The sequence below is a fragment of the Pavona decussata genome, unplaced genomic scaffold (genome assembly GCF_977016875.1).
Source record: "Pavona decussata unplaced genomic scaffold, jaPavDecu1.1 SCAFFOLD_59, whole genome shotgun sequence".
Lineage (NCBI taxonomy): Eukaryota > Metazoa > Cnidaria > Anthozoa > Scleractinia > Agariciidae > Pavona > Pavona decussata.
In genome coordinates, this window is record NW_028145481.1 from 1,086,897 (window position 1) to 1,097,482 (window position 10,586).

Genomic DNA, 10,586 nt, shown 5'->3' on the forward strand with positions numbered 1-10,586 from the left:
CCCTATCACTTGGAAATGTCCTTAACAGTACAAATTTAAAGAAAGTGCCGGATATATATGAAAATTTGTTCAAACCTTTTTTGGTATCTTCACAGCCGAAGGAAGGATTAAAGTAATTCTTCAAAACTAATCTTAATGTCGCAAAACAGTATCATTCAAAAGTTACAAAATTTGAGCCTTACAACAAAGTTGTTACAACCTATTGAAATAAACTTGGAAATTACGCAAAGATTGTGGTATCACGTGTTTCATTCGTCGTGATTTCCACTGGCAGGTAGCACACTCGACAACAAATGGCTGTTTCGGTTTTTACTGGTACCGGATTTAGCTTGGTCGGTTGTAGTCTACGACCTTGAAATCAGCCATGTTGAGCTCGAATCAAGCCTGCCGTGGTTGACGACAAACAGAGGTAACTTATTATTAAGCATAAATTTGAACCACCGGTCCAGGAAGGAGAAGCTGGCGTTCTTTCCGTTAGGATGGTAAATTTGGTAACTTAACAAATCGACGTTATTTCTAGATGCTAAGAAAAACTCGTCGCTGGATTGGCAAGCTTAAGCTTTTTGTTCCCCGATGGCTTTTTGTTTTAATCCTCATACTAATTTCTGCCCCGATCCTTCAACGAATCAAGCCAAATGGATTCCATCTTGAGCCAGTTCCAAGGATTCAAAATTGGAAAGAACAAGAAACGACAAATAAAGTAGTGCTCAGTCCTCTAGCTGGTAAAATTGATGGAGGAAAAAACTGGGCAAGACTTTCGAGTGACAGGTATGTTCAAGCAGAGGATTTCGTTAAAACGGCAAAACAAACAAGTTTTGAAACCAACCCAGCGACTCATTTAACCAAAACGGGTAGCATGGGAATGACTAGTAATAATTTGTGGAATTCTACTCAAAAGAGAGGCGTTAATGTTCATATATGGAGAGGATTATGTTGCCCAAAAGTAAACAGTTTAAGACAGTATCCCCTTTTTCCAACTTTACCAAAACAGCGTTTGCTACGTCACACCATAAACTCTGGTCCCCTGGGAACCTGGTACGGGCAAAGAATCATGGGATACCTTCATCCACCGCGCACGGGATATTACATATTTCACTTAGATGCACATGTATTTGCCGAGTTCTGGCTCGGCGTGAAACAAAGCGCCCAAGATGTTGAGCTAATGGCAAAAGTTGCAAAAGAAAGTGGAAAGAATTCCTTGTTAAAGCCTATTGGCCAAACATCGAGAGAGCTGTATCTTGAGCAGGGCCAGAAATATTTCTTTGACGTACTTCACGTGATGAACGGTGGGATGATGCGTCGGGATCACGTGAACGTCACATGGAAAGTTCCCGGAAGTGAAAGGTTTACGGAGGTTTCTGAAATGTTTCTCTCGCCTGTATTGAATGACCAGCCTTCACATTTGATTTACCCGGCATCGACCGCAAAACAAAATAATTTACTTCAGAAACCCCGCAGCGTCATTGATACAGAAATCAACGATTCGGACGCTGGCGAGGATGATGAAGACTATGAAGGAATTGAAATTCCAAAAAGAAAAACCAAACTGCCAGATGAATTTTCAATTCTCTTTGGAAAGGATTTTGACATGGAAACTCAATACGACAAAAGTAATTTTGAGCAAATTTTGGACATGTCAAATGAGCTTCTTTCCATTCTGCCAAGTTGTTCTTACGAGCCAACTTACGCCATGAAACAAACGTTGAAGCGATTTGAGGGAGTCTGGAAAACACATTTTAGTTCTGTTTTCCCGGATGATGGAGCAAAAGAGTTCATATGCATCGGAAACAAACAGAAAAAAGATTGCGCAGGAAATGGCTTTCTAAGCGAACATGAAGTGTTTGCCCTTGTACAGACGTTTGTGAAGAAACTTAATCAGGGTTATCCAGGGTAAGAGTACTAGTAGGAAGTTTCCTTGTCGATTATTTTGAGCGCTTCCCCCCACCCCTTTCCTTTGATTTGACTTGACTTGACTTGACTTGACACCGAAGTTCAAACATCTGGAAGTCAAGAGAAAGCGGTTCGTTTCTCTGGCTACGATACATATTTGTCATCGTCGTTTTAACCTTGGCTGCTGTTTAATGAGACAATACGCATTGTTGTTTTCATAGAAACAAAGTGAACAGCGGCCCATTCAGAACTTCATGTAAAGTGGGGGTCCCAGGGTAAAACGAGATGGGCTCCCAGTGCAAGAAAGATGGAGGACTGAAAACGTTTCAGATATATAGAAGGATGTCCCTCCTCCAACCAAAAATCTCTCGCAAAAAAGGAGCCTGCCTGAACCGAGATATTAGTCTTGATCAAGTTTCCAGTTTCTTTATTTCCACATATTAATTAAACACTAAGAACAGGAATTATGAAGAAAGGAATGTGGAGGTGTGAAAACGAAAACTTATGGGGTTAAAAAGTGTTTACACACCTGATCTCTTACTAAACAAAAGGATATCTACATTTAAATTAATCTTAGTTAGCGAGCGTACATGGAAATAAGCAAACATAAGTAAGTAAAGTAACCGAATAAGTAATGAAAAAGAAGAAGAAAATAAATAAATAACTATGCAGGAAGTCAAGAAATCACTCTCAGGCTTCGGATGATAGCAGATATTCTTTTAATCCACCGCTTGTGGCAGCACTGTCCGAATGCTAGTACAAGTCAGATCAAGTGTCCTGCATGTGTTGAGAACAAGTTAAAATCATTCAAGAAATTAAATTAAATCATTCTAGAAAGCGTATATCATCAGCTCTTGCAAATTGTAAATTTCCGTCATGTGTTTAAATGTTCCATACTAACCGTATATTAGCTGTAAAAACCCGGTGCAACTCAACTAAATCTTTACTCTCTGTTTTCAGAAAATACGCCTTAAAAGCTATCGTTAATATCGAGAAGAACCAGGATGCCTCCCGAGGTAATCGATATCTTTTCGAGCTCGTGTTCCGAGACCAGGCTCAAAACAAGATCGTGAAGCTGTCTGAATTTGTGTATAAATTCCATAACAGCTCAAGCCTCTTCAAACCAAAGGGAATCACGTGGCAGAGGAACGTGACAGTAAACGTGATTTTGACCGTGAAAAACCAGGGAGGTTGGGCACAACACTTTATCAACGAAATGTCCCGGATTTGCGCAGAGACACGTGACGGTCACGTGAATATCATCATAGTGGATTACGGCAACCAGGACCTGGATGTCGAAAAAGCTTTGCATGAGTAAGTATCTAAGTAAGCAAATCTTCATATCCGAGAAAAGAAACCTTTTAAACCTTTCCAATCTTCATACCCTGAATACTATACTTACGAAGTAGACCCTCTCTTAACAGGATTGTTCTTGTTGAGCCAATAGTTAGGTTCAGTACGATGCGATATTGTAATCAATAATATAAACGACCACCTTTGGTGAACCTGATTAAACCACCATGACTACGTTTCTGTCGTCCTGAGTAGCGCAGTAATTTCTTACCTTCACTGTCCAAGCACTCCGGAATTAAGTTTACATTTATTAAACCAACTGAAATCAAACTTGATAAAGGAAAATGTGGAAGTGAGCAGTATGATCTCTATCGTCTACGTGTTATTGTTTGTACTTGACATCTCACCAAACCCAGTGCTAATCTTTGATCTCTCTCTAGAGGCCTCTCTCTATTTATTAAAAACCGCCCGTTTCAACATTTTTGACTGTTTATGCTATGTATTTACTCCCCGTTGTTGGCATAGTCAGGCTGCCTCTTGTGGAGAGCTCGCCAGGTTACACCACACATGTCCGTTCTCTTCTTCCCACACACGCATCCAGGGAAACAGTCCATCAAGTACACTCAGAGGTTACGGAAAGTTCGTTAGTGACGCGTGACACTTGCACTTGTATAACTGGTAGGATTGATATTATAATAAATATCGAAAAGTGTCAGAAATTTTTTTAAAAAGACAAACGTTTTGGGTATATAACCCTTCTTCCACACTGAATAAGGGTTATATACCCGAAACGTCTTTTTAAAAAAGTTCTTATTTTTTTCAACATTGCTGACACTTTTCGATATTTATTATAATATCAATCCTACTAGTTATACACTCAGGGTTTTCCTGGTGTTCTCCCTTGCCCACGACATATCATGGGTCGAATCAATTTTCCTTCCTAACATTATGTTACGAAATGAATGTAAATATATGAAGTAAATATTTTGAACTGCGGATGCCAGAAAGATCAAATAGAAGAAAGATCCTGGCAGTTAGTACTCAACTTAAGTAGTTATGAAAAGAAAGCCTGAAAAAAAATTCAGGCTTGAACGGGATTTGACTCCATGACCTTTGCGATGCCGGTGCAGTGCTCTACCAACTGAGCTATCAAGCCAACTGGGAGCTGGTCATATTGTGAGTTCGTAATATATCCGTGATGGATGAACAAATGAATGTGAATATACGGATGAAAAGCTTTCAGGCTTTCTTTTCGCAACTGCTTAAAGTGCCCCTAACCCTTCAATTTGTTTTCTTTTGGTAGATTTCCATTTCTGTGAAGAACTCATTTTCGAAATTTTTTTTCAGAAATATTGAATCCTTTCTTTTTTACGAGCGCTTAAAGTTACTGAAATTTTTAAATTTCAATTTGCGCGCTTTAAGCCCCGCTGGACAAATTTTTGTCTCGTGGGCACATTAGGAACGAGCCAATGAGAAGCGACACTTTCTTCGCTGTGACGTAAGAAAAGGCCTCGGATCGTTATCAGAAGGAATCTTATGTATGCTGATTCCTTTCTCTATATTTCGAGAGTTGCTGCATCCAAAAACCACACATTTTCCAACCATTTTCTCTGTTTACAATTGAAGCATTACCGCGAATCTTCGGATATTTTTGCACGATGTCCTTTTCTTACGTCACGCTCCCTATTTGGCCGAGTGGGGGACTAATGCGAACGATAGGTGAAAATATCGACAAGACTGCCTTCACTTCTAGCGCTTGTAAAAACAAAAGGATTCAATATTTCTCAAAAAATTTTTCGAAAATGAGTTCTTCAAAGATATGGAAATCTACCAAAAGAAAACAAATTGAAGGGTTAGGGGCACTTTAAGTTGCGTACTAACTGCGAGGATCTTTCTTCTATTTAATTATGTTACTACTAACTTAACCGGAAGTTGTAAGATAACCTTCGCCTTGTTTTTCCACAGAAGTTCCCTGACAAACTACAGAGTTTTGAAGCGTTCTGGTGCGTTTCACAAGACTGAAGCCATCCAGTCAGCGGTCAGAACCATTAGTGATCCACATAGCATTGTTTTGCTGTATGACCTTCACCTCCTCACGCCGACAAATCTGTTCAGTGCTGTCAGAAAGGTAACCGAGTTTACCATAGCTTACTTAGTTCCTTCCAGTAGAAAATTGAAGGTACAATATTATGATGTCCCTTGAGCCCTCGTCAAAACTAGAAAGTCGATAAAAGTTGACGAGAACTGACAGGAATGAAGAGAACGTCGACGACAATTTTCGGCTATCGAAGAGAATTGACGAGAGTTGACGAAGAGCGAACGACAGTTGACAGGAGTTAACGAAGTGTGAATGACAAGTGAAGAAAGTTGACGGCAGTCGACGAGAATTGACGAGAGTTGATGCGAGCTATAATCTTGGACAGTTGAAATGAAAAATTAAGACCACCCCTCCCCCCTCCACAACCCCCCCCCCCCCCCCCCATTTTAATGATGGAAAATTGGCCCGTTTTGTTTTTCGCGCGAATTCATCATTGATTTTAGGGCGAGGGGGGTTTAATTTCTTTTTTTATTCCGTCCAAGATTGTAGCATGACTGTTTCCTTACTTATGTTCGTATTATTCTGTATTTAAACACGAAATTGCCAGCTTCTGGTCGTTTGTTTTCTCTCACATCCTCAGCACACTATCGAAGGAAGAATGACGTTTACTCCAGTTCTCTTCCGATTAACTTTCTGTGGCAGACCGCTGACCAGTACAACACAACCCAAAGGCTTCTGGGAAACCTTTGGCTTCGGGATATTTAGTAAGTCACTCTTCAATAGTTTTCTTTTCAAAAAATATAAGCGTAATGAATACGGTGTTTTTCATGCCTATCTGTTTGACCAGACGGCTTAGAGTTTGTTGAAGAAAGCGAGCTTAGGATTGAAATGGTGAACTACGTAATGCAGCAATGTTTTCCTTCTTCGCTAGATTTTTTTCCCACTTGCTATTGTCACTTGTTTATTTTACCAGAAGAACTTTTGTTGACATTGTTCATGACGATATCTAACATCAACGTTGAATTATGTATGAAACAGACGTTTTTGAATTAACGTGAGGTGGTTGATGGGAATTCTTTTGCAAGGTTATTTTTCAACCGAGTAAGAGGCGAAGTTGTGTACATGTAAACATGGTAAAAAACGAAACCGATTACTCCGCCAAACCGACCGAGCAAGCGACTTAAATAACAATGGAGGTCTGCGTTCTAGTAATAAAATGGCATTTTTTACAAATTTTGTGGTTTCGTAGCTCATCAGAATATCGACAGGATGTGCGACAAAGACGAAAGTTAAACAAAAACATAATATTGCAATTGTCGTAACGTTTTCGCTTAACTTTTAAAAGGATGCCGGTTTCACTCAAACCGTGAGCCTTGAGAAAAACAGACAATGTTCATTCAAAACTAAAAACGCTTTGCTTTCGAAAATCTATCGTGTAAAATAATCTGCTGGAATGCTCAGATGATTTATTTGTTCGTGTTGTTGTATTCTTTGTTAACTTGCAGGTATTTTCAAGTCAGACTGGGACCGATTCGGAGGAATGAACGTTGAGGACTTCCAGCACAAGTGGGGTGGAGAAGACTGGGAAATGATTGACAGGGTACTGTCTATCGGCTTAGAAGTTGAAAGATTACGCATGCCCGGATTTTATCACTTTTACCACTCCAAAGATGGAATGTGGGACAACAGCGTGTAGCAAAAATATTTTTGTGTATCACCTGTAAAACGTCTCTGTTCTGTTCTGTAAACAATATCGTACGCTTAGCCTCAGAGAGCAGACGAATTTTGTTTCACCCAAGGAGAATTAAACAAAACCCGAAAAAGACGTTTACTCTTTCAGGCTACCACACACTCAACTGGACCGTTCATAGTTTTCCGGATGACTTTCTCAGAATCTGCAAATAGGAAGTGGTTTCTTGGAAAGACAGCTGGAGATTAAAACAAAGGGGATGAAATAACTCTGGGACGGCTTATTGTTATTGTAATGTAGGGCAAAGCGTGGCTCGTGGAATCACCTATCAACAGCCGCGGGTGTGACATGAAACGATAAAAAAATCATTGCGTATACTACACTGGCAAAACATTGTAGACAGCGCTTATTGACCGTTTGAGCAAAAGTCCTAAGGCCTTTATTTACATTAGCACTCCTGCTAGATGAACAAAACAGTTCTTTTTTTCATGCCTGTTTGATTTTCAAAAGAGTGCGTCATTGTAACCTATTTATTAATTTAAAAGCTATCCCGCTGCAAGAGTTCAGTTCCAAGAAATTGTAAAAGATGTACCTTTCAAACAATGCCTATTCTACCAAAACAATTAGCCAATAAAATATTGTAATGGTATTTCGGCTGAATTGCATCCTTAAGCAGTCTCTCAGTTTTCCAGGGAAAAATCCCAGAAAATATAACAAGAAGCTTCACAGTATAGTCGTTCTGGTAGAGCACTGAAGTAAAACAATCGATAAGCCTTGGCGTTTGTTAACACTAAGTAAAAGCTAAATGATTTGATTCCCAACCAGAACCAGTGCATCTTTTTACGTATAAACGTTGTGGCATGCTCAGTACTTCATGTTCGCCTAATGCAAAACTGAATACAGTTAAATACTGCTTGTAAGAATCAATTGGATTTAGAACCTGCAGGCTAAAATTTTAGCATTTCAACCCCATTATAATAATTTAAGAACCTGTTGAGTCTAAAAGTTGAAACAAGTTAAAGAAAGTGAAATAAATCAGAGGACCTAGAGCAAAGTTTGTATTTGCTTAGTATGTAGTCATATTATTAGACATAATGATGTTTATTATACATAAGGGAGGGTCACACTCATGTTGAATTTGTCGTTGGGCAAGTAACAATCACCTTTTCCTCTTGAGAAAATAAGAACCTATTTAAGAACCTAAATAGCCCGTATGCTCAGTAGACACCAAATATATAAGAACCTTTTCAGGCTGACCTGGAAAAATTTAGGTTCTTATATGAGGGTTTTTACTGTATTAGGAATTTTGATAATAAACTTCAAGGGACTCATCGTTTTTGGTAATCTTGATATTCATTCAGTGATTTCTTAGAATTCTTCAAATTGTATCTCACAGCGCAGTCTGCCCCGGTACCTGACGCTATTTAACAATAAATAAAAACACGAAACAGGAATTGAAGAAAACTTTTACTTTGTTTAGTGCAGTCTACACATCCGCGAAATTTAATGCCTAAATTTGTTCTTAAAAGAACTTAGCAACGTACAAATTTTTGGTGTATATAGCGATAGAAACGGTATCGATCAACACAATACTAGGGTCAGTTCAATAAAACTTTTACTCTTGTAGTTTAAAAGTTGGGTTGTTGTTTAATTAAATACGGAGATACAAAAACAAACTCAAAGAAGAGTTCAAAAACTAGTTCAATCCTCAAACAACGTTTCTGTCATTGGTGGTCAGTTCCTTGGTTACCACTGAGTTACTAAGGCAGTATGCTCCTCAGCGCATTTCTTCTTACATTCCAGGCGTAATTATACATAGCCAATAGCTCGTTTTCCATGCGTCTAGCTTGCTCCTCGTTCTCGGCAGGTTTAAAACGAACCCACAGTTCGTATCCTCTTCTCAAAGCATCATCTACGAGAGCTGATTTATGATTGCCTTTCTCGCAGTACCCATAAATTCTGTTCTGAAGATTACGAGTGCTGCCAACGTAAACTACGCGAGGTTCCCAACCGAAGGCCACAGTTGCTCTCCATTCGTACACTCCACAGAGGTTACGAATACGAACTCTAGGGTTGACTTCATTTAAAGCAGCCAGTATTCTTGGATTCATTGTACCGACTTCGCCGTGTCTACGTGGTTTAGTGCCTTTCCTCATGGTATTACTGGGTGCCATAGCCCAAATCCAGTAACTCCAACCTTCAAGTGGAAGATGGCTGTTTTCTCTTAGCAGTGTTAGCCGAGCCATTCTGATTTCAAAGCTTTCGGAGTTAGGCAGCTAAACTTCCGGGAATAGGCGTTGTGTTTGGCTTTGCATTCTGATATGATGCCGCACCTGAACTTGCTGTCCAATAGCGTCATGTGATCGAGATTATTACAAATAATAAGCCAATGAAAAATGCCGCAATACTCCGATAACTGCGTCCTTAAGCTCTTTCAGTTCAGCGAGTCTTCCAGGAAAGAGCTACAGTCAATATTATTAATAACTGATATGATTTTTCAATAGGAACTTTATTATAAAAAAGCTCGAATCTTTTTTTTTTTTTTACTTTTGAGCTCGAATCTTTTAGTCATCAATGGGAGTAGAGCAAACGCTGATAGAAATAGCAGACTCGTTTTCCTTCTCGACGGAGAAGTGCGCCCATCGTTTTTTCGATTTTTCAATTGAAAAATTTGTCCGCACAACCAACCCTCTAACACAATGACTACCGGCTATAAGGACTAAAATCTCACCTCAAACATTACCCCAAATTTTAGGTAGAAATTTGGGATCTTTCACTTCGAAAACCCGTAGAAATCTAATAACTATTAGTGTAAAATCAGTGTTAGAAAAAGCCCCTAACTTTCTGAAAATGAAACCAGCGTTGCGACTACATTGTAAAATTATATTAAAAAAAACTTCAACGCACAACTATTTAGCGAAGAAATCATCATTAATTTACTTTCATTGTGTGTTACTTTCCTCTATTTATCTCTGGCTCTAACTTCCATACCGATCAATAAAGTGTATTACTGTTGAAGAAATGTCGGGCATTTGAAAAATACATTTAGGATTTTCTCCTCGCAATCTTTTGCCCCTTGTTGCTACTGACCGACTGTGTTTATTGGAAAGGTAGCAGAGGAAAGCAAACAATAAAGATCGAATGATAAGCCAGCATTATTATTTAAATCAGAAGCAATTACGGCTTATGGTCTGGGTTCGTTGGAGGATAAGCCCTTGCGTGGTATTGTCAGTCTTGCCTGCCGAATATGATACATACATTCATCTTCATTTAACAATGCAGGTTAAAAGTGAATTGGCTAGACCGAAGTCCTGATGTGCTAATTAAATACAATCACATTAAAATATATAAATTAAAATTAGGAAAACAAAGTGAAGTCCTGTAGATTATTCCGAAGCCAGTGAAACCTGTAAACCTATTACGGTTACTACTAGCTGTTACTGATAACAAAGTTATCCCACCATCCTATCCATCGAGAAAAGGACGTAGCTACTGGTTTTAGGAATAGAAAGGAAGAGCGGTTAACGTATTCAAGGCTTTAATACAGAATAGACGCGTTCGTAAATTTTTCCTCGGGTGGCAAACCTCACAAAGGAAATTGAATTCTACACTAGCAAGAAATTCAGTAAGTAAACCAAAGACTAAGAGGGGACAAAATTTCATCATGGTTTTATA

General features: G+C 39.0%; 1 protein-coding gene across 2 annotated transcripts; it reads left to right on the top strand.

Moving 5' to 3' along the window:
* Positions 1 to 342: 342 nt before the first annotated feature.
* On the top strand, positions 343 to 7,899 carry LOC146479320 (uncharacterized). Of its 2 annotated transcripts, none has more exons than XM_085110838.1 (5): positions 343 to 1,890; positions 2,851 to 3,204; positions 5,149 to 5,311; positions 5,862 to 5,985; positions 6,727 to 7,899. In XM_085110838.1, the coding sequence occupies exons 1-5, from the start codon at positions 521 to 523 to the stop codon at positions 6,915 to 6,917; spliced, it is 2,202 nt and encodes a 733-aa protein (XP_084966964.1). In that variant the 5' UTR covers positions 343 to 520; the 3' UTR covers positions 6,918 to 7,899. The 2 variants fall into 2 exon arrangements, with proteins under 2 accessions (XP_084966964.1, XP_084966965.1); XM_085110839.1 differs by having other exon boundaries at positions 5,152 to 5,311.
* The last annotated feature ends 2,687 nt before the right edge of the window (positions 7,900 to 10,586 follow it).